Raw genomic sequence first — 24,341 nt, 5'->3', positions numbered from 1 at the left:
CTAATGATGCACGGATCCCAGTATGTGACTAACTCCACAACAACCCTTTGATTGATGTAGTTGATTTGCAACAGCTTCACATAGAAATACCAATAAGATCTTTAGTGATGGTGTGAGAGACTTTGCTTGGTTATAGAACCCAAAGACGTACAAGAAACATAGTAAGAACTCTTTCTTCTGTAGGAGGAGGCTAGGGTTTCAAAAAGAAAACCTTATGAAGCTCTCTAGGATTAGGTTTTTCTTTTTCCACCTCCTTGTTTAAATAGGAGCTCAATGGACTCTCCTATTCCAAATAGGTATACACAAACCTTGGGCTTTCCTAGTCCAATAAGGATTATACAAATTCATAAACAAATAGCCTTTTAGAATAAAAACGTTGCTGGTTATAATCTGAATCTCGTAAGCTCAATAGATCGAGACATGTGTCGAGCTTTAATGAATCTCAACAAATCAAGCTTCTATCAAGGAGGTATCGAGACTTGCAGATTGCACTTTTCTTGAATAGTTCTTGAGTAATCTTCATGTCTTCAATGTAACCACTTGTAATGATCATCATGAACCTACTTAGATTTACCCAAATACAAGTAAAGTTCGTTTTGTCAAAGGATTTTCGAATTACATAAAAATATGTAAAATAATTTTAAAATGTGTGCATAATGCTGTGGGATCTATTTTTAATATTTTTTTCTGAATAAAGTGGTTGTGGGTCACGTGAATAGTGCATAAACAGTATATGAACAGTGTGTGAATAGTGCACTTTTTCCCCTGAATAAAGTGGTTGTGGGTCTCGTGAACAATGCATAAACAGTACATGAACAGTATGTGAACAGTGCACTTTGTCCCCTAAAGTTGAAACGCATGAAAAAAAAAAAAAAAAAAAAAAAAAAAAAAGAGGCGTGGAACGCTAGAAATGCAAACGCAAGAAAAAAAAAACGTTGAACCCAAACACTCACTTAAAGCAAGGTGTGTCATGCATTGTACAATACGTACATGGAGTTATGGACTTCACAAAGATTTTTAGGATTTTGTAATCCAAATGAAGATCACTACAAAGCAATGTTGTAAAATTACTGGATATCGATATGGTCAAAAATTTAAATGATCATTGGTGAAAGTGATAAAATCCATATTAGTTAAATATTCACTTATGACTTGTTCATAAATTAAATAAATAAAATTCACTTATGACTTATGACTTTATGAGCATTGAGGAAGAAAAGGTGCATTTTTTTTTTTTTTTATATACCAAAAGTGCATTTCTTAATCCACCATAAAAAGAGTTTATAGCATGGTTAGCAACGGGTAAGGAAAAGGAATAACATGAGATGTTATATAGAAGAGACGTGGCCACATCCGATTATGGTTAGTTTATTGCACTATAAGAGTGAAGCCACCTTAATTTAAATTAATGTATAGTGTTAGTAGTAGACATATAAATCCAAGAAAATAATACGTAAAAACAGAAAGGTTATGCAAATAACATTTTTTATATTGACCTTTCTTTTTAAATTTTATAGATTAGATTGACTCGCGCGTATTGAGATATCTTAAAAGAAATTAAAATATAAAAAAATATAAAAATAAAAAAAAAAACAAAAAAATAAAAAACCTCAAGTTGGGGCGAATTGAGTAACTATTACTCGGACCAGTATAGAAAAAGGTTTTCGCTATGTAATGTAATAACCTAAGGTGAAATAATTATAGTTTTCCAGAATATAAAGAAGAGTACTTGAGTTGAGGTAGATTACTTACCTTTTGGAATGGTTCCAAATGTGCGCGCGCAAATGTATAAATTCTTGTATTTTATCTTGAACTTTAGAAGCAGTCTCAAAAAATTTCGGAATAGGGATGAGAAATAGCATATTGATGACCCAAACGAAAGTTATAAGGAAACGACCAAATCTAGATACTAGTCTGTTTTTCTTTTTCTCCTTGTCTCCTTGGATGAGATAATTTCCCTTGTTACTGTCTGCATTGGATACATCAAAGGCAATAGATTAGAGATAATCGAACCAGAGAAGTAAGTTTTAAACATTATTCCAGCGAAAGTGCGAAACAATACACTTTAAAATTAAATTGTATCTAACAAAATTAAACTTTAAATAACTGTAGATAAGGAAAATAAATGCGATTCCCTATTCACAGTTTCAAAGATGCCAAGGGATATTAGCCATTTGGATTCATCCTTGTCTAGCATTATCTCCCACTCTCACTGTCCAATGCATAATTAAGCACGCGGCATGCATTAGCGTGACTAACAGAAGGTGTCTTAAGAGATCTCTCTCTCACACCATGTGAGATCCACACGTGATGTGAGAGATGTCTCATAAAATAATTTTTCAACTAATATTAGTTAAAATGTTTAGTATGAGTAATGGTAGGCATTAAAATTTTCATAATCGTCTTTTTAAAAATTGTTGAAATGATATATTATGGTTGCTGTTGATTAACATGAGGCTAATTGTAGGTATGTACTCAACAAAAAAGAAATTTTAGGTTTAGGTCAAAGTGATATATAAAAATTTAGTCGAAATATACTCTTGGTTCCTAGAGCACTATTTGTTCCTCTATTCCACTTTCATTAGATTATTTTGTCCATATTTCTAATGGAACAATGATGTGGCATTTTCTACGTAGTAGGTTCTCTTTTATTTATTTTTTAATAATAAAATTACACATTAGGAATGCTAGACCCAAACCCATTTCTATTCTTAGTTCAAACTGAATGATATTAAAACAAAAAGTATCATTCTCTCTTAATGAGGTTCTCTCTCTCTCTTTTTCATTCTCATTCTCTCTTAGTCAAATATCATGAGGGCAGGAGATAGGTTCAAACCAATGGCAAAGCCAAGGGCAGTGAGAGGGGCCAATTGCCCCCGGCTCCACCAAAAGTACCCTTCTATTCCTTCTTTTATAATTAATATTTTTATTTTTTATTTAATATTTATTGTCTATTTTTTGTTCATTTAATTTTTTATATGTCAAACTTCATTGAAAAAATAAAAATAAAATATTTCTTATTAATCAATGTTTTTTAAGTTCAGAATTTATAAAAAAGAAAAGAGTCTGAATTTGGTAATGATGGGATATAAAACTCATGCTTTGCACCATCCAATAAAATATTATCATATCAAATTTTTACTTAAAATTCAAGAGTTCAAATGTGAAATCTATGTTGTAGAATTCAGCAAAAGATGAAAGTTTTGACTTTTCATAGAAGAGGAAGAGAGTGTTGTAAAAAAATAAATAAATAAAAAATAAATAAGAAAAAAAAAAGGAGAGAGAATTGAACAATGTACATCTTGTAAAGAAGTTGTTAATGATGTCTATAAATGGGATTCGGTATTGTTACTTTGATTTTTTTTTTTTTTTTTTTTTTTTTTTTTTTTTGTTAATTCGATAGTTAATGGATTTGAATCCTAGATGGTTATGTTAGAAACTATAAGGCTCTTGGCTATTCTTTGACATTGATTAGAAGGTGTTAGAGATATGTTAAAGATATATTAGCTCAATGTAATAGGCTCAAACCTAATCATATTTTACGTACAAACCAAATCTCCTACTTGTACTAAAAATCTATTAACTATAGCATCTAGTCTACTATATATATATATATATATATATATATATCTTTGTTAGGTTCATTGTAACATAATATTTGTACTACACTCATATATTAAAAATGTAGCCTTTAAATTTTTCCTCTGTGGACATAGACCGTTAAGTTGAACCACATAACCCTCGTATTTTTGTGTTCCTATTTTGTATTTCTCTCTTCTACAGCTATTCAAACATATTTAACATGATATATAAAAGCTAATGTTAAACATAAGGGAATTAAGTTTGCTTGATGATTGTTTTTTATTTAACTTGGTTCTTGCAAATTATAGTGCAGATTTTAGGTAGGTTGTATTAGACATTAGAGATAGTGGAATTGGCTGATAAAGATCAGAGTTTAGGGGTTGCCAAGTTTGAAGTGTGGAGGGATAGAGGAAAAATTATCTTAAGAGATGGTTTCTGAAGACATTTCTCTCACAACATGTAAGAAATGGATTTTGATATCATATGGATTTAATTGGGGCATAGAAACAGGTCTACGACTCTATATGTGTAAATAAATAAGTTTGCCAAGTCATTAAAAAAAATACCACTTTATATTTTCATCAAACACAAACAAAAAACCACCGAGAGTAGACATGGGAGTCAATAACTTTTATTTTTGAAACTTTAAAGATTAAAATCACTCATATATGAAAACTTCAATAACTCAAAATACTTAACTGAGTATCTAAAAAAAACCTTAATAGATAAAGTTTAATTCAGCCAAAAAAAAAAAAGATAAAGTTTAAGAGAAAATTATGTGCCCACATACTTATTTTAGCTATTACTTTTCTTTGCACTTAATTCCAAAAAAAAAAAAAAAAAAAAAAAATTCTTTGTACTTATTTTGATTGATGCGTGACAGAGTCTATGTTTTCTATATAAGCTTGGCTGCTTTCTCTTTAAGTTCAGCTTCAAAATTAATCAATCTGCCATCTTTTGGGCTCTTTTCAATTTGGACTTGGTTTGGCCCCTTTTTAGAAATATCTGGCGGCCGAAGATTAGCTGGGCTTTGGTGAGGTCATGTATCGCCAATCGTTTGGTTCAATATTGAACAGTATAACATCCATCTAATTCATGGAAACCAATTCTCAAAAATACCAAAACTAATCAAACTAAAATTTTAAAATAATAATATAAAGTTATATTATATATACAGTGGGTGACCCAAGACCTAACCGGAGACTCAAAATAAGTTCATGCTCGGTTAGTTTTGAAACCTTGTATGAAGATAGTTTGTTCTTTTTTTTCAGTATTTGGTAACATAAAAAAAAAAAAAAAAAAAGTCAAAGGAAAATAATCTTTGACTAACATAAAAAGTATTATTTATTTTTAGAAATTGTTTTCTACTAAATTATTTTTTGGAAAATAACTTTATCTCACCGCAAGTTAAATAAGAGAAGTTAAGAAATTGTTTTTCAACTCATTTATGATCACTACAAAGCATAGGAAAATAAAATAATTTTATAGAAAATACTTTTTAAAAAATGACTCATTTTTTAAAAAACATTATTATCAAAACAAACAAACAAACAAAAAGCATCAAACTCATCTCAACTCAAACCACCAACCCACGAAAACCAAGTCAATGTATTGGATTGGGTTGATTTCATTGAGGTGGTGGGTAAGATGTACAAAATATTTGACATAAATAATATTTCTAAAATATTTAAGGTGCAAAATGGGGCAACACTTACAAGTATTTGTGTGAATAACGAGTGCATGCAAGACATTCATGCCATGCCTTCCAGCGTAGGAGCAGTCTGGAGCAACACTTAGGACATGAGAAGCCATGTCATAGCGTTGTTTATCCACAACAAGGAACAGTGCGGATTCCCCAGCATTGTTTACACACATAGCCAACTCTGGATCCTCCTTAATTAGTACTTTCACAATCTCAAACTTACCATATCGCACAGCAACGTGCAAGGTTGTATCTCCGTATAGATTCAACATACCCAGAAGCTGTCCGCCACCTGATTCAATATCCAACTTTTTGGCACGGTCTATTAGGAGGCTTACTAGTGAAGAAGTTCCAACCATCGCAGAAACATGTAACGGAGTATTGCCTTCGGAGTTTTTTTCATACACAAGTCTTGGACTTAAATTAACTATCTTTTCCACAAGCTCAAATTTTTTGTATTGCAGTGCAACATGAAGAACATGTTCTTCTCAGTTGTCACTTGGAAAAAGGTACTACTAATGGGATCTGTCAATTTCTCAAAGAATTTTAAATCACAATTTGAAGCAGCTAAGAACAATTGACGATCCATTCTGTATTGCCTTCCTTCTTCCATAGTTGGATATCACTCTGCCTAGTATTGTTGAAAAAAAAAATCATTACTATATTTTCTTTAAAATAAAAGAAAAAACCATATATTCTTCAGGTTTTCTTGATTATTGTGTTGAATAAAGTGATACTTTAAAAATAGAAAATATATTATTTTACATGCATATTCATAATTGATATGAAAATGTCTACATTTTAACACATAGGTGGATATGAAATGAAAAATAGGATATAAGAGAATAAAATATGAAAAATGCAAACTCTAATGTTAAAGAGAGCTAGATCGTGGGCAACAGATCGAATTAACCAATCTATTAGCTCTAGAAAAATTAATTACAGGTCTTATACTCAAGCTTCAGACTTAAGAGTGCCAAAATCAATTTTTGTGCAATGCACCTGTTTGGGGTGGTAGCATTACACATTTACACATGATCGGATCTAGGACTAAGCTAGCATCACTCTCCACTATACTGCTATGTCTCTCCAAAGCAAAACTTTAACATCAGAGTTTGCTTAACAATCCTGCTACAGTTTTCTTACTAGATTCGGCAGTTGATCTTCATTTGAAACTTTTGAGGAAGAAAAAAAAAGGTAGTGTTGAAAGAGCTCCTACCTGAATAGATGTGATTTAGTCGTACTAGCTTGTCCAGTTGGTATTCCAACTTTCTGTTTGATCATCTGTAAATTTACCAAGACAAGCCGTTAAACTTTATAGACAACAATTTGAGTAACAGGTAAGTGCAAGCTAAGAATATATTATATCAACGAATCCAAGTCAGGTATATAATAAAGGAAACATAATTAAGAATCCAAAAAAGGGAATTAAAAAAAAGAAAAGAAAAGAAGATTCTTATTGTTAGATGATGTTTTCGTTAATCGTTATGCCCAAGCCTTAAGTAGGTTTCCACAGGGATCAATCTTGTGGCGTTCTGCGCACCTGTTTTGTTTCGTTTTATTGGATTTGGTTTAAATGGGGCTTTGATTGGAGCTTTTATACTTGGTGTCGTTAATCTTGTGCTGTTCTTGGAAGCTAGTGTCCAGATTGTCCTCTGCCAGGTTAGTTACGTTTATTAGGGAATTGAATAACATATAAATCATTTCTCGGGTAAAATATCATTTTTGCCCTTAAACTTTTATAAAATTTGTTTTTAATCTCTAAGTTTTTAAAATTTTATTTTTTGTCCCTAAACTTTGCAAAACATTTATTTTATGTCTTTCCATGTTTGTTAGTTTGTGTCCTAGCTACATGATTAATAGAGTGTTGACGGGTATCTGATTTGAACCAAATTATTTTATTTAAAAAAATATTGGATACATGGCACAAATTTATTGGCACGTGTAAAAGAAAACCCAGGAAATCACGCTTCACTTAGGATGGAACCTAACCTTATTCCACAACCAAGAAACCCCAATAGATAGTGGCAACCTTAACCAGCGAGCCCAATCAGCTACTCCAAGGCGGCAACCCCTACCGTGAAATTCCCACCCCAAACCAGCAATCGGGGCTGCTAATTTTTGCATGGTTGATCTTAATCATTTTGTCATTATGGAAGTTTTGCGTGAAGCTTTAGGAAATTCATATTTAACTTTACATGATTTATTTTTTTATTTTTTTTTATTTTCTGGAAAACTCAGTTACTTAGTAACTGAGATGCCATCACTCTAGGTTGGTATAGGGTTGATTGTGTCGAATCTTGTTTTTGCTACTCCACAAGCATCGATAGAACATTAGAATATTTATAAGAATTAGAGATGATGACGTCGGAAATTGTCACCAATGGGTCACACCGTACTCGCGACTCGAAGTGATCCTGCACAACAGAAGCAATCGAAAGAAGTCCTTCAGAGAGCACCGGTGTGGTGCCGGCCAAACACTCTCCGACGGTCAAGTTAGAATTCTTCTGTTTTACTTAGAGCGTTAGAGAGGGTCAATTAAAGCGTACCTCGATCCCTGAGGGTGTTAGGCCTTTTATAGTGATAAAGGGTTGACTTTTCTTCTTGGTTTCCAAATCTTTTCCATGTGGGACTCTAATACAAATTCCTCTGAGCGTGGTGAGCAAGGATTTCTATTTTTGGGTCTTAGGGCTTTTCTAGGCGATACGGACTTTGGATCATGGGCCCTTATTACGTCTGTCAGCGATGGGTCTTCAAAGCGCGTGGGGTAATCCTTGCACAGGCCCAACAGCCCCGATCTGTCGGGCCTACTAAGGTAGGCCCGTCAGGCCGTCACGTCAGGTAAGCCCGTCAGGTAGGCCCGTCATGCCCGTCAGGTAGGCCCGTCAGGTAGGCCCGTCAGGCCCGTCGGGCCCGTCAGGATCTATATCTTACCATCTTCAGTTGCCCCCTTCACCCCAATGGTCCGTCAGCTTTTAGGATAAAGGATCAATGGGGTGACGATCCAAACGTGAGGGTATGACGGGTATTTTTATGACGGAAGGAGGCTCATGAGACAAGGAGAGTTTTAAGTTGTCAAAACGGGTTGACGGATTTACGCAAGATAGGATGACGGTGCAAATGAGGAGTCCATCGATCACACCAACTACAGACAAGCTGTACGAAGGTAATTAATGCTGATGACACGTGTTACGAGTTGATTGGACCTTGTCTCGGATCAAAGCGACGCTTCGACTTCCGTGCATCTCTCTTATAAATAAGGGAGTGATTCCTCTCATTTCTTCAGTTTCAGTAGAAATCAGGCTGTCAGAGCGTACCCGTCACCCTTGTCAGAGCGCACCCGTCATAATCCGCTGATCCGTTCATTCACCTTAATCGTCAACGCCATCCTTCATCACTTCGTTGGCAAAACTGGTAAGTGCTCTTCTTAAAGCTAATACTTGTTTTAATTTTCCTTACAATCCACACCCGTTATAGACACATAGACCGTCAGAGTCTTAGGCTCTTGTCGTTTCATGTAGGAAATGTCTAGTGCGTCGAGTAATCAGTCGGTTATTCGTGACGGGTTGGATTACGAGGAAGTATATCCGTCCGGTCATCGAGAACAAGGTAGTCCAGATGATAGTAGTCCGTCCACCTCCTCCTCGTCCTCAACATATGAGGATCTAGAGGTGGTTGATCCAGACGAGAGACCTGGTGTTGGTGAGGATCAAATTGTCAGATCCGTCATTGGTGCTGATGGGCTCAGGAAGTTCGTCATGCTACCGAAGTGGACGGTGAATTTCTTCACGTCTGTTATCAAGGAAAAGCACTTTAAGACATTTAGGGATAATTATCAAATTCCAGAAAATGTTACGATCCGTCTACCCTACAAATCTGAGAGGTGTTACTATGACGGGGTAGAGGGAGTCGGGGTGTATGAGCAAATGTTGAAGGCCGGACTTAGATTCCCATTGAGTTCGCTTCACCGTTTGCTCCTCCGTCAGCTGGGGTTATCCGTGAACCAGATATCCCCTAATGCTTGGAGGGTTTTTATAGCGATGGAGGTCTTGTACGGTGCCATGTCCAACGGAGAAAAAAGGCTGACGGTTAGGGAGTTTTTCCACTACTACCGTCCGGACGAAATTGACAAATCCAGGGGAATTTATAGCTTCGTCCCCAGGAGTCCGTTGCTGAAAGTCATCTATGACACGCCGGACTCAAATAGGGATTGGAAGAGTCGGTTCTTCTTCCTAGAAGGCGACGGTTGGATAGGTCGTCCTGGGGAAACGGATTTCATGCCCGTCGACACTACTTGGGGCATATTGGACCCGTCTAGTATGGACTATCCTTCAAACTTTAATATTACTAAGTTCTTTGAACATAATCTAACCGTCCTCTTTCTTCTTTTGTAGTTAGACGACGGCCCCAAATTGACCTTAAGGAGTTTGCTTTCCTTGAGAAAATTCTCTCAAAGACCAAGCCGGAGGAAAGGACTTGGGCGAAGCTGGTAACACTAAATACCATTCACTGGTATTGCGACGGACCGGAACCTACAGCGGCAGCCGTCAAGTACGAAGCACAGATAAGGAGGCGTAAGTTCGTCACCCTTTACTTGAAAAAATTATGTATCTTATTTTTTGTTAATTAACTCCCCCGTCCATGTTTCAGAGATGGACGATGCTAAGAGAAGAGCCATGATCCGGTCAAAGGCTGCAAAGAAGACTGCTGACGACGCTCCCCCTGCGACGGGCCCAAGCAATCCGTCCGCGAAGCGGAAAACTCAGCCCAAAGCGGATCGCTAGGCCAAGAAGGCCAAAGTGTCTTTAGATCCCGTCGTGGGACTCATGGCGGAGCCTCCGAAGACGGTCACTCCAACCAAGCACGGGGTTGGCAAGGGCTTGATGAAAGGCCCGTCGAAGGATGACGAGAAGCCGCCCGTCCTTCTTCGAGAGGATTCTAAGCATGCCTTAGAACAGATTTCCTCCATCATCTCGGCGGAGGATTATGAAGATTTAGGTAATCACTCGACGGAGGCCATGGGTGAGACGGGCCTGTTTGCAATTACACAGGTAAGATAGTCCGTCTACTATTCAAATACAACTTAAATCATCTGCCAAAAAGTTTGTTTTATAACTATGTTGTTATTTTTTAGGCAATGGTCATGATGAAGGGGCTGATGGGACGGTGCCTCAGCCATGAGACGGCTTTGGATCGTGTACGGGCCAAGGCGGAGAAGACGGAGGAAGAACTCCTCCAGTTGCGAAATTGGAGACCCAAGATAGAGAAGAAGCTTGAGCTTTCGGAGAAGGCAAGGAAGAGCCTTGAACAGATGACGGAGGAAGCAAAGAAGGCTCTAGAAAGCAAGGACAAAGAGATAGCAGAGCTGAAAAATGAAGTCCGTCAGGCTAAGGACGTGGCGGTTCGTGAATACCGTGACTCCGACGCCCTAATCACTGAGCTGGGCGATTCTTTCCATCAGGGCTTCATGGACGCCCTCCGTCAAGTCAAGCAAGCTTATCCAGACGTGGACGCTTCCAAGTTCAAAGTTGAAGACCCGGTTCAGTCATCCGTCGTGCCTGTTGCCTCAGAGGATACAGACGACCTCTTTGATGTCGACGATGCCGTTGTTGACGGGGCGTCTGCACCAACGAAAGTTGATCAAGCTGAGCCTGACACGGAGACGGTTCCTCAGCCCGTCGACAATGTGGACAAGGCTCAGTAGAAGGATTTTTTTTTTTTTTTTTTTTTTAATACTTTTTGGAACAACTTTCATCCGTTGTTGATGATATGTAAACATTGCCTTTTAATGGCCTATTTTGTTAAATGAATCCGTGCACTTCATTTTATTTGTTTTGAATTTTGCCATTGCTTGACCTATTTATATCCGTTCATGTATAGGTATGTTTTTGACCTTAAAATTTATTCTTTGCAGAACCTGTGGAATGTTCCGTCCACCTTGTGGATACTACTTTATTGTCTAAAATGATCAGTCCGTCTTGTTTGCTTTATTTTATTTCCGTCCACGTCGTGGATGATCCGTCCAACCTGTGAACTTTAAGTGGTCATCTTCCTGGGATGATCCGTCCACCTTGTGGTGATCGTCCTTGTAGGATGATCCGTCCATCTTGTGGACTTATATTGTATCCGTCCATCTTGTGGACTTTATTTTATGTCCGTCCATCTTGTGGACTTAAGGTTATCATCCCTTTAGGATAGTCCGTCCACCTTGTGGTGATCGTCCTTGTAGGATTATCCGTCCATCTTGTGGACTTCATTTTGTTTCAGTAAACCTTGTGGACTTAAAGTGATCGTCCTTGCAGGATGATCCGTCCATCTTGTGGACTTAAGGTTATCATCCCTGTAGGATGATCCGTCCATCTTGTGGACTTAAAGTGATCGTCCTTGTAGGATGATCCGTCCATCTTGTGGACCTCATATTGCATCCGTCCATCTTATGGACTTTATTTTGTGTCCGTCCATCTTGTGGACTTAAGGTTATCATCCCTGTAGGATGATCCGTCCATGTTGTGGACTTAAAGTGATCGTCCATGTAGGATGATCCGTCCATGTTGTGGACTTCCTATTGTATCCGTCCATCTTGTGGACTTAAGGTTATCATCCCTGTAGGATGATCCGTCCATCTTGTGGACTTAAAGTGATCGTCCATGTAGGATGATCCGTCCATCTTGTGGATTTCATATTGTATCCGTCCATCTTGTGGACTTTATTTTGTTTTCGTTAACTTTGTGGACAATTGCAATGACATACATTCAAGTAGAAGATCAAAATTGCATCTGATTATAGAAATGCGTAAAGGAAAAGTGTCTGCCCCCTTGTGCTTAAAAAAGGCACGACAAGATTGTAGCAAAAGAAAAACAGTTAAAAGAAAAACTTATAAAAAGCTTAAACCGAAAGAAAATTGGTTGTTGTTCGCCGTGTTTCTATTACTGGTAGTATTTCCTCAAATGCTCAGCATTCCATGGATGCGGTAGCTTCTCTCCATCTGTCGTCTCCAGGTGGTATGTTCCTTTCCTTTTCCATGACGTAACTCTATAAGGTCCTTCCCAGTTGGGGCCGAGTTTTCCCTGTGTAGAGTCTCTAGTCGCACCCATGACCTTCCGGAGTACGAGGTCTCCTACTTGGAAGTTTCTGTGTCGGACCCGGGAGTTGTAATGCCTGGACATACGATCCTGGTATCTAGCGATCCTTTGCTCCGCCGCCGACCTAACCTCATCTATCAGGTCCAGCTGTAGCCTCATGGATTCGTCATTCCTGCTCTCGTCATGGTTGTGAACCCTGTAACTTGTGAGCCCCACTTCTGCCGGGATGACCGCCTCGTTCCCGTATGTCAGTCGAAATGGTGTCTCTCCTGTCGGAGTCCTCGCTGTTGTCCTGTATGCCCACAGTATGCTCGGCAATTCTTCGGGCCATATGCCCTTTGCCCCCTCGAGCCGAGTCTTGATAATCTTTAACAGGGATCGGTTCGTGACCTCAACCTAGCCGTTAGCCTGAGGATGGGCGGGTGATGAGTAGTGGTTTTTTATTCCTAGCTGTGTGCAGAAATCTCGGAAGTGGCCGTTGTCGAACTGCCTCCCGTTATCTGAGACAAGGACTCTAGGAATACCAAACCTACATACGATGCTTCGCCAAACAAAACTTCTAATGTTCTTTTCTGTAATGGTGGCCAAGGCTTCCGCTTCTACCCATTTTGTGAAGTAGTCAATACCCACTACCAAGAACTTTAGCTGCCTTATCGCCGTTGGGAAAGGTCCCATGATGTCTAGTCCCCACTGAGCGAACGGCCATGGAGCCGTTATAGGGGTTAGCTCTTCAGCTGGCTGTCCGATAAAATTGCTGAACCTCTGGCATTTGTCGCAGCTTTTAACGTAGGACTCGGCATCCTTCTGCATGGTCGGCCAGTAATACCCAGCTCGTACCAGTTTGTGCACTAACGACCGCGATCCAGAATGGTTCCCGCATATCCCTTCGTGTACTTCCCTCATTACGTAGTCTGCCTCTTCAGCCCCCAGGCATCTTAGATAAGGACGGGAGAAACCTCTCTTGTAAAGAACGTCTTTTATTAAGACGAACCTCGCCGCTTGGACTTTTAGCTTTCTTGCTGCCTCCTTTTCTTCTGGCAGTAACCCGTCCTTTAAGTATGAAGTTATCTATGTAGTCCAGTTTCTTTCGGAGCGTATCTCCTGCATGTTGTCTAGGTCTATTAGTGGAAAAAGTTGAACAAAAGAAAGTACATTACCAGGTGTCACCATATGTTCTGCTGAAGCGGCTTTGGCTAGCCGATCGGCGAGCTCATTCTCTCCCCTGGGGATTTGGACGACCATTGCTTTTAGTCCGTCGACTCTCGCCCTTACTTGATCAAGATATCTCCTCAACCTTTCCCCCTTGCATTCATAATCTCCGTTTACTTGATTGGTCACGACTTGAGAGTCGCAGTAAACGACCACATTTTCAGCTCTGGCGGCTTTGGCTAGGTCGAGTCCTGCCGCCACGGCTTCGTATTCCGCTTCATTGTTGGTGGTGGGGAAGTCGAGACGGACCATACATTCAATCTTGTCTCCTTCAGGTGACAGCAATACTATGCCGGCCCCTCCGGCTCGCCGATTGGATGATCCGTCGGTATATATGCTCCACTTGGGGAATTCTTCTGCCCCCTTGTCCTCGTCACGCGTAAACTCCGCTATGAAGTCGGCTATAGCTTGTCCTTTAATTGCCACACGTGGACGGTATTTGATATCAAACTCACTCAATTCTATTGCCCACAGCGTCAGCCGACCTGCGGCCTCAGGATTACTCAGTGCCCTCCGCAGGGGCTTATCGGTCATTACGTTCACGGTATGGGCTTGAAAGTAGGGCTTGAGCTTGCGAGCCGCCGTGACCAATGCAAAAGCGAGTTTCTCCATAGGTTGGTATCTTCCTTCGGCACCGCGGAGCGCCCGGCTGGCGTAGTACACGGGCTTCTGTGCCCTGTCCTCTTCTCTGATTAAGGCCGCGCTGACGGCCACAGGGGAGACAGCCAAATAGAGGAAGAGTTCTTCACCTGGTTGCGAGGGGCTCAGTAGAGGTGGTGAAGATAGATAGGCTTTTAACTCCTCGAAGGCTTGCTGACACTCGTCCGTCCACTCGAATGACTTTTTCAATGTTCGAAAGAAGGGTAAACACTTTTCCGTCGCTCTTAACACGAATCTATTCAATGACGCTACCTTGCCATTAAGGCTTTGTACTTCCTTCACGTTTCTCGGGGGGGCCATCTCCATTATGGCTCGGATTTTGTCCGGGTTGGCTTCAATCCCCCTCTGAGATACCATGAATCCTAGGAATTTGCCTGCCGTTACGCCGAATGCGCACTTTCCCGGATTGAGTTTCATGTTGTAGGATCGAAGCGTGCCGAATGTTTCCTTGAGATCTTCCAAGTGGTCTTCCTCCTTCCGGCTCTTCACCAGCATGTCGTCGACATAGACTTGGACATTCCTCCCGATTTGCTGTGCGAACATCTTGTTCATTAGTCTTTGGTATGTTGCCCCTGCATTCTTCAGGCCGAATGGCATTACTTTATAACAGAAGAGTCCTTAACTGGTTACAAACGAAGTCTTCTCCTGATCGGCCTCGTGCATGCGGATCTGGTTATAACCCGAGAAAGCGTCCATGAAGCTTAGCAATTGGTGTTGAACCGTCGAGTCTACTAGGACGTCAACTCTTGGAAGGGGGTAGCTATCTTTGGGGCATGCTTTGTTAAGATCGGTGAAGTCCACGCACATCCGCCATTTGCCGCTCGTTTTCTTCACCATTACCACATTCACCAGCCAATCGGGATAGTAGACTTCCCTGATGAAGCTTGCCTCTTGGAGTTTGCGGACCTCTTCCGCTATTGCTTGGTCTCGTTCCGGGGTGAATACTCTCTTCTTTTGTCGGACGGGTGGGAACGAGGGCAACACATTCAACTTATGTACCATGACCGAGGGATCGATTCCTGGCATATCGTCATGGCTCCAGGCGAACACATCCTTATTGCTCCTCAAGAAAGCTACGAGCTCTTGACGGATTGCGGGTTTGGCAAGCGTTCCGATCTTGGTGGTTCGGTCTGGATTGGAACTGTCGAGTGTTATCTCCTCTAGCTTCTCTGTAGGTTCTGCCGTCGTTCGGTGTTCTTCTATGTTCAAGGCCTGGATTTGGTCTTCCACCTCCATCATAGCTACGTAGCATTCACGTGCGGCAATTTGACTTCCGCGTAGCTCTCCTACCCCATACTCCGTTGGGAACTTGATCATTAGGTGGTAAGTTGATGTTGCCACCTTCCACAAGTTGAGCGTGGGTCGTCCAATAATAGCGTTGTAGGCGGACGAGCAATCGACCACCAAGAATGTTACGTTCTTGGTGATTTGTTGGGGGTAATCTCCTACTGTCACCGATAACGTGACCGCGCCCAAAGGGAATATCCTACTCCCTCCGAAACCAACGAGCGGGGCGTTTGTCGGTATTAGCTGCTCCCTGTCAATCCTCATTTGCTGGAACGCCGGATAGTACAAGATATCGGCCGAACTACCGTTGTCGACCAACACTCGGTGCATATTGTAGTCGCCTGCCCGCAAGCTGACGACTAGGGCATCGTCGTGTGGATGGTGTAGGCGCCTTGCATCCTCTTCCGAGAACCCGATAATGGGGCCTTCCCTTCTTGCCATCTTTGGCACTGTACCCGCCAACTGGACATTCTGTACCATCCGAAGGTATGTTTTGCGAGCCTTTTTTGACGATCCGGCCGCAGCTGTTCCTCCAATTATCATCCTTATGTCTCCTAATAGGGGCCTTGGTCGCTCGTTTTCTCGACGGGGTTGTTATTCTTGTGGGGGTTGATCCGTTCTCTCTTTGCTGACGAACTTCTTCAGCTTCCCTTGTCGGATAAGGGCTTCGATTTGTTGCTTCAAGTCGTAGCAATCGGCCGTGTCGTGACCATGGTCACGGTGGAAGCGGCAATATTTGTCTCTGGACCTTTTGTTGGGATCACTCTTCAGCTTTCCCGGAAACGTCAGGGATCCTTCATCCTTAATCTGCATTAGGACTTGGTCTATCGGAGCGGTCAAGGGGGTGAAACTTGTGAACCTTGCGCCCATGGGTTTTGGACGTCTCTCCTCCCTTCGATCTCCCATCCTTCCTTTCTTCCGCCCCTGGTCCTGTCGGGGATCCTCTTGTCTGTCTCTTTTCTTGGGTCTATCTTCTCGGGCTAATAGTGCGTCTTCAGCATTCATATAATTGGTGGCCCTGTAAAGCACCTCTAACATGGTTTTTGGGTCGTTTTTGTATAGGGAGAACAAAAACTTACCCCCCTTCAGCCCGTTCGTGAACGCTGCCACCAATATCTTGTCGTCGGCTTCGTCAATCGAGAGCGCTTCTTTATTGAAGCGTGATATGTAGGCCCGTAACGTCTTCTCCTCTCTCTGCTTGATATTCATTAAACAAGCCGTGGATTTCTTATACCGATGACCTCCGATGAAGTGCGTAGTGAATTGAGTGCTCAGCTCCTTGAAGGTGCCGATGGAGTTTGGTGCTAGCCGGCTGAACCAAATCCTTGCTGCGCCCTTTAGGGTTGTAGGGAATGCCCTGCACATAATTGCGTCTGCCACTCCCTGAAGGTGCATTAGGGTCTTGAAGGTCTCTAGGTGATCGAGGGGGTCCTTGATTCCGTCATAACTATCCATACTTGGCATGCGGAACTTACTCAGCAGGGAGAAGAAATTGACGGTTGCCGTAAATGGCGAGTCAGTCCGGTTGACAAGGTCGTCAAGATCACTGGACACTCGCCCCTTGAGAGCGTTCATCAGTACTTCCATCTGTTCCTTCATCGCCTGCATCTCCGCGATGATGGGTTGTGGAGCCGTATCCGTCACTGAAGGGACGCTAGTGTCCCGTCTCACTGGTCTGCTCGGGGCATTACTCTCCTGTGGTCCGTCATGATTTCTCCTTTCAGCACTTGTCCCTTCTTGATCTGCTCCTTGGTTATTGACAGCCGCGCTCTTTTGGTTCAGCTGTTCTTCTAGGTCGTGGTTTTGTTTGGTGAGGCGCTCCACGGCTGCGGCGAGCGTCCTGACCTGTCTCTCAAGGGCAGTCGTAGGGGCTTCCCCTTCTTGAGCGTCGTTAGTGGTTGCCATCGAGCGTGTGAGTACCATGTAACTCTTTTGTCTAGGAAGCGATAATGTGCTACGATCGCTTTCCCACAGACGGCGCCAACTGATGACATCGGAAATTGTCACCAATGGGTCACACCGTACTCGCGACTCGAAGTGATCCTGCACAATAGAAGCAATCGAAAGAAGTCCTTCAGAGAGCACCGGTGTGGTGCCGGCCAAACACTCTCCGACGGTCAAGTTAGAATTCTTCTGTTTTACTTAGAGCGTTAGAAAGGGTCAATTAAAGCGTACCTCGATCCCTGAGGGTGTTAGGCCTTTTATAGTGATAAAGGGTTGACTTTTCTTCTTGGTTTCCAAATCTTTTCCATGTGGGACTCTAATACAAATTCCTCTGAGCGTGGTGAGCAAGGATTTCCATTTTTGGGTTTTAGGGCTTTTCTAGGCGATACGGACTTTGGATCATAGGCCCTTATTACGTCTGTCAGCGATGGGCCTTTAAAGCGCGTGGGGTAATCCTTGCACAGGCCCAACAGCCCCGATCCGTCGGGCCTACTAAGGTAGGCCCGTCAGGCCGTCACGTCAGGTAGGCCCATCAGGCCCGTCAGGTAGGCCCGTCATGCCCGTCAGGTAGGCCCGTCAGGTAGGCCCGTCAGGCCCGTCGGGCCCGTCAGGATCTATATCTTACCATCTTCAAGAGAACTTACACTGCCACTACTTAGATTTGAACTAATTTAAGTATTTTCCTAGACTTAATTGATAGATTGACAGACCCAAACAACATGAAGACCACTTCCACATCCAATGAACTAGCTTCGCACCATGGAGAGTTAACCACCTGATGGTTTGGGGTTTTCACTGTTGCTTCACCACCTTGGAGTCACTGATTAGGCTCGTTGGTTGAGGTTGCCATTGCAGGGGTTTGGGCATTGGGTTTTCACGTTTGTGGAAAAATGTTAGGTTCTGCTCAGTGTGCGTTTGGAATGCACGTTTTCTATGCATTCCTACTTTTTGCTAAAAAACAATGGGTCTCATGCACTGTTCACGAGACACGCAAGTACTCTTTTTCAATTAAAAAAACTTTAAAATTAGGTCCCACGGTACTATTTACACATTTAAAAATTATTTTTTTACAGTATTTTCAGTTTTAAACAATAAACGGTATCCAAATAAACCCTAAGTTATAGGGTAAATTTTATCGAATTATTTTTTCTATGCGTGCCAATAACTTTGTGTCATTTCTTCAAAAAAATTTAAGGGTAATTACACTCCCCTCCTTTGAGGTTTGGAGGAATGACACTTCAACCCAAACTTGAAGAGAAAAAACACTCCCCTCTCTTGAGGTTTGAAAAAATTAACACTCCCCCCACCCTTTTTTGTTTATATTACTAATGAAATATTCTAAATTTTTATAAATATTTCTTTACAAAAATTTAACAATAGTTAGTAAAAAAAGAACCGAGAAATTTAGAATAAAAATCCAAAATTTATCAAACACCAAAACACTTGCAGTTGCAAATCTCTCCATAACCCATTGAGAAAAGAAAGAAAGGAATACCAAGTAAAATTCACACTTAGAATCTATTTGGAATCCATTTATTTTGCTCAAATTGAAAGCTTTTTATTGAAAGTACTGTAGATAAAGGTAAAATTTAATTGAAATAGTACAATGAGACTCATGAATAATATCAAAAAGTGCAGTGAAACCTATAAATAGTAGCAAAAATAAGCTGAATAGTCAAATAAGTTGGTAAAATTAATCATGCCAAATGGTCACTTAATATTTAAAATACACTTTAATAATTAAAAATTTAAAACAATGAATTTTAATTATAAAATAAGATAATTTTGAAAACTTGCTTTGAAGCAAAGAATAGGTTAATACACAACATTTTTAATGTTAATTTAATAACATTTGGTTAATTAGATGTTAAAAGGGGGAAAGTGTTTTTTCCCTTTAAGATTGGAATGGAGTGTAATAACCCCAAAATTTTAAATAAAATAGTTTGGTCTAAGTCAGATACCACATTTTTCACAACTCTTTTTTTTGTAACATTGACAATGACTTCAACTTATTAAGATTATTTACCTAAAATAAATCTTATAAAGATTATCATTAACACCACTTTTAATATGTACTTTTTTCTTTTATTTTTTTGGCTATGTACCGATCACAATATATATATATATATATATATATGTATATATATTTATATATTTTAAAAGATAGAGATTCAACCTATGGCATCGGCTCCTGATGATAACTCTTTATTATCAAACTAAGAAGCTAATCGGTTTTTGATATAGACGAGGATTAAACCTCATATCTTTTATTTAACCATCACAAGTTAAGTTATGAAAAATGTTGTATTCCTAAAATTTCATAAAATTTCAATAATTACTAACAATTTTACTATAAAAAAAAAAAAAAAAAAAAAAAAAAAAAAAAAACCCTTGCAAACTAAAGTTGTAATAATTGTGATTAATGTCACAAGAGAGTAGTAAATTAAAAAGAACAATTAATATTTTAAATTTGGGCTCATCGAATTTTTTGGCATGAAATTACATCTTCAAATCACAATTTCGCTTGGATTTGCATTAAGAAGTTGCAATTTTTATAGCACGTATTTCATCCATAATTGTAACCAGCAATCAATTTTAAATTTTTTGATAGAATTACAACTACTAATTTTTTTTTTTTTTTTTTTAATCTTTGAATTTGTTTGATTGAGATTGATTTTATTGAACTTTTTTTATTAAAATAAAGTGGATAAAAATAAATTATACCTTAAAAATTGAGGTTATACAGGAAAAAGCAAAAACAAAATAGGCTAGCTTTTTTTTTTTTTTTAGAGAAAAGATAAAATTAAATAAGCCAGCTTATACGTTGAGCCTAACAGGTTTATTTATTTATATTTGGGGGGCGGCTAAATACGGGAAAAAAAACGGATTAAAAAAACGAGGCCCTCACGGCCTCACCTCAGGTCCTCAGTAACCACTCCATCTCTAATAAAAGAAAGTGGGGATATGGGAGAGGGCCATTGGGCTCGTTAATTTGGAAATCCAAATTCAAAATGGCCCATTAATCTGAATAAGAAACTTTGGGCCCCTTAATTAATTATTGCAGGTATGCACCAATCACAAGAAAAATTTTCCTCAAAAAAAAAAAAAAATTTCACAAGAAAAATAGCATGCCTTTTCTTATTTATTTAATGAATAAGAATTTTATTCAAAAGCAAAGATAATACAATCAAATTAATTTATCAAAACAAAACACCAAAAATAAAAATAAACAAGCAGTACATAAGCTAGTACAACTTACAAGACGCGGATAGAAGACTTCTCATTTCCATTCTGAATTGAATAATAAAAATAGTAAAAAAATTCGAGGGTCCAATTTCCGAATGCCTATTTTTAAGAGTACTCCCCTCAGACTTGGTCGAGCGCCTTCGCTCCAAACTTGGGACTTGAATTATCATGTCAAATTTATATATACATGAGCTAGCTACCCAATAAAAACAAACACATGCACACGAACATTATACATGTAAGACGTGTATATGATACATTCTAGCTTTTGAGAAAAATATATACAATACTCTCAAGTTTCAATCAAATCAAATTAATAAAACTCGGTCACCGTTGTAAACTCCCACTTAATGTTTATTGTTTATAGGGGTCAGTAAGTTTTAAAGTTAGATACACCTGTTTGATTAAATAATTAGCTTTTTTATTCAAATTCTTCAGGGCTCTGAGATTCAACTCTTGAACAGAGATCCAAGAAGAATGCTGCCCTTGTTCTGTAGTTATGTACTATACAAGTATTAACCATTTTATAAAACGATATTGTAAAAATTAAAGATTTTCCCCACCAAAGCAATCCTTTCTGTAAATCTACCCCAAAAATAGAGCAAATTTGGGAAACTTTCTTTGTTCAAAATTCCTATAAATTGTGGAGTAGTACTACTACATTCAGCAGAGCAGGACAACGGGGCTTACCGTTGGCCTGGAGCCTAACTTCCTTTTTAACAAAATATTGTCCATTGTGGTGAAGCCCTCCTTGTTCGTAGCATTTAAGGCAACACGTCTACCTTCTCCGAATTCGCAATTTAAATAGATATGCCCATTGATGGTAGCCAGATTTGTAGGCGTGTTTCCGTCATTGTCCTGCTGGTTGATGAGGCCCTCAAACTCTGGCTTCTTCTGAAAAACCAAAAATGCAGCCCATCCTCCACTTTCTGCAGCAACATAAAGAGCATTCCGACCCTTGTTGTCCAACAACGCGTACATATGAAGAGCAGATAAACCTTCTTTGTTTCTTACATATGCAGGGGAATTGCCACTTTCTAAAAGCAGTTTGACAAATTTCTCATTGCCCAAATGGGCGGCAATGTGTAGAGGAGTCCATCCTGGGTCATCGCCTTCTCTGATTGCAGATGGCCATTTTTCCACCACTTTATTTACAAAAGCTAAGAAGATATAGAAATACCATATTGCTCAGGTTAGTACATATTAAGAGCGTTAATCCCATGGAAGATGGGATATAATTAAAGCCTAACATTTTGTCTTAAAGTACCTCTTAGCGAATTAAAGATTACAGTGAATTCACTAAGTGAACGTTAAATGAGTCAAAAAATAAGGAAATCTTGGATTGTTTATCCTCAAATATTTTAATTGTACATCAATTAAAATGCCCCTTCTTAAATAGTGATTTTGGTAAGTAATATAGTTGGAGAACTTATGGGTGTGTACTTCTAAAATGTTATGAAAGTCTTTCGAAAGATGAGAATAAAAAAGTAACATAGTGGGGATGCAGTATGTCAGTTTCATTGTGTTGAGAAGGTACTACTTATATTTAAAGATTTTAAAGTGAATGAAGAAAAAAAAATAAAATAATTTTGATTTTAGCATAAAATAAGAGAGAACTGAATGGTGGTAGTACAACTTGAGTATGCTAGTGTTATGGTAGCATGATGTATACCATGTATATCTAATCTTTAATAGATTAGATATTATGTCAAACCAAAATTGTGTGAAGTTGAGTAGTTTGGAATTTTTTATTTTATTTTATTTTATTTTTTTTTTTAAGTATGTATTGTGCGGGCATATATTGAGTCTCACATCCAGTGTTCATTTAAAACCTCTTTAGAGCTCTCCACAGTGGTCTGTATGTACGGGCCACTATATTTAACATACGCTTGTTCAAAAACTTCGTCTCTAGGATATACTCTTTCTAGCCACATCATTTTCGTGTTCCTAAGTCAAAACTCTTGTCTTACTTTTGTTTCGCTAGGTAATGTAATAATTAATATGATAACTCAAATTGTGCAGATTTGATTGGATTATATTTTTTTGAGTGTGTTATATGGGCGTGAATCTCACATTGAGTGTTTATCAGGTAGATCCTAGATTAAGTGATTACGAAGAACTCCAACTACAACTAGACTTGTCCTTTTAAGGTACAACACTAATAGTTTTTTTTTTTAGTCATTATAATGGTATCAAAGTTTCAAAACAAACCTTGTAAAACCAGATTTAGATCCTCTAGATTTCCTAAGGTACTCTACCAAATAGATTTCTTTAAATCCTAAATACTCTTTTATGATTTAATGGTCTAAATTTTGCCATGTCAACATTCCACTAACAATACTTTTAATATAATAAAATAATGTTACAAACAAAACAATTAAGATTATTGTTAGTAGAATGCTGATATGGCAAAATCTTGATCATTAAATCATTAAAGAATGATTAACATTTTAGAAAATCTATTTGATAGAGTACCTTGAGAAATCTAGAGGATTTGAATCCTGTAAAACCATGTAACTTGTAACTTTTTTTTTTTTTTTTGAGACAAATGTAGCTTGTATGTTGTGTGGGTGTGTTGAACCCCATGTGTTTACTTTATGTATCTTGGATTTATATATAGTGCATGGTTGAGCTTTCCTTGCCCATTATAGCCTAAAAAAAATTATAGTTTACCAAAAAATAAAAAATAAGAAAGTTTTCTATAACTAAAACTAAGGCCTTGTTTGAATTTTTTTTTCATCACTCATCACTCCTCACTCAATTTCCATCACTCATCACTGATCACTTAAAACACCCCACCCCGTTTGGCACCATCACTCAATATTTTTTTAACTATTTGTGGGCCCCATACCTGTAACTTAGTGTAGCTTTTACTTTTACTTTTTTTTTTTTTCCTTCAACCCCTAGTACCCAAACTCACCAAACCCAGTGAAAAAAAAAAAAAAAAAAAAAAAAAAAAAAAAAAACCAGCCAACGAAGACCAGTGAAAGAAGAAAAAAGGAAAAAGAAAGAAAGAACTAAGCGAAGACCAAAAATATTATTTGATGAAGAACAAAAAAAAAAAAAAAAAAGGAAGAACGAACTAACAAGAGCAAAAAGGAAGAAAAAAAAAAAGAAAAGAAGAAAGAACACCTGAAGAACAGTGAAAAAAAAAAAAAAAAAACCGTCAAAAGTTACGACTGACCCTAACTAGTGGGTCCCTCCATGTGTATTTAATTACCAAAATGCCATTGAAAATAGAGTTATGGAAACTGAAAACACCTAAAATGTGTTTTCAGTTTTCACAACTCATCACTCAAAAATCAGATAATTGAGTGATGAAAACTGTAAGGTTGAATTTAATCAACCATCTTGTTGGTTTTATTCCATGTCAAATTTGCTTGTATTTCAGCAATCAGTAACCTTGTATTTAGATGGGATTGTTGTAAGGGTAGTGAGTGAAATAGAGTGTTGAAATGCTCAAGAGTGTGCAAGAAAATAGAGACTCGCGACTAGATCTCGAAAGTGACTTGCGGCTGCAAGCCGCCAGAAGATGCACACGTGCTAGGCATGCCAGAAGTTGAAGCATCATGCTAGCTGGAGCACTACAGGACAAAATAGGACAACTAGCCGTTCTGTTATCTCGCGGC

General features: G+C 39.0%; 1 protein-coding gene across 1 annotated transcript; it reads left to right on the top strand.

Annotated features, from left to right (window-relative positions):
* The first annotated feature begins 9,665 nt into the window (after window positions 1–9,665).
* LOC126720027 (uncharacterized) lies at window positions 9,666–10,988 on the top strand. Its single transcript, XM_050422510.1, has 3 exons — window positions 9,666–9,858; window positions 9,935–10,335; window positions 10,419–10,988. Exons 2-3 carry the CDS (start codon window positions 10,111–10,113, stop codon window positions 10,986–10,988), a joined length of 795 nt encoding a protein of 264 aa, XP_050278467.1. The 5' UTR covers window positions 9,666–9,858; window positions 9,935–10,110.
* The last annotated feature ends 13,353 nt before the right edge of the window (window positions 10,989–24,341 follow it).

The sequence above is a fragment of the Quercus robur genome, chromosome 3, assembly GCF_932294415.1.
Source record: "Quercus robur chromosome 3, dhQueRobu3.1, whole genome shotgun sequence".
Taxonomy (NCBI): Eukaryota; Viridiplantae; Streptophyta; class Magnoliopsida; order Fagales; family Fagaceae; genus Quercus; species Quercus robur.
This window is presented reverse-complemented; position numbering and strand designations above follow the sequence as displayed.

What these genes read in the sequence shown, in the direction of transcription:
- LOC126720027 (XM_050422510.1), top strand. Translation starts at nt 10,111, where the DNA reads ATGGCGGAGCCTCCGAAGACGGTCACTCCAACCAAGCACGGGGTTGGC. An exon ending in GCCTGTTTGCAATTACACAG is followed by an intron (nt 10,336 to 10,418) that starts GTAAGATAGTCC and finishes GTTATTTTTTAG; the next exon opens with GCAATGGTCATGATGAAGGG.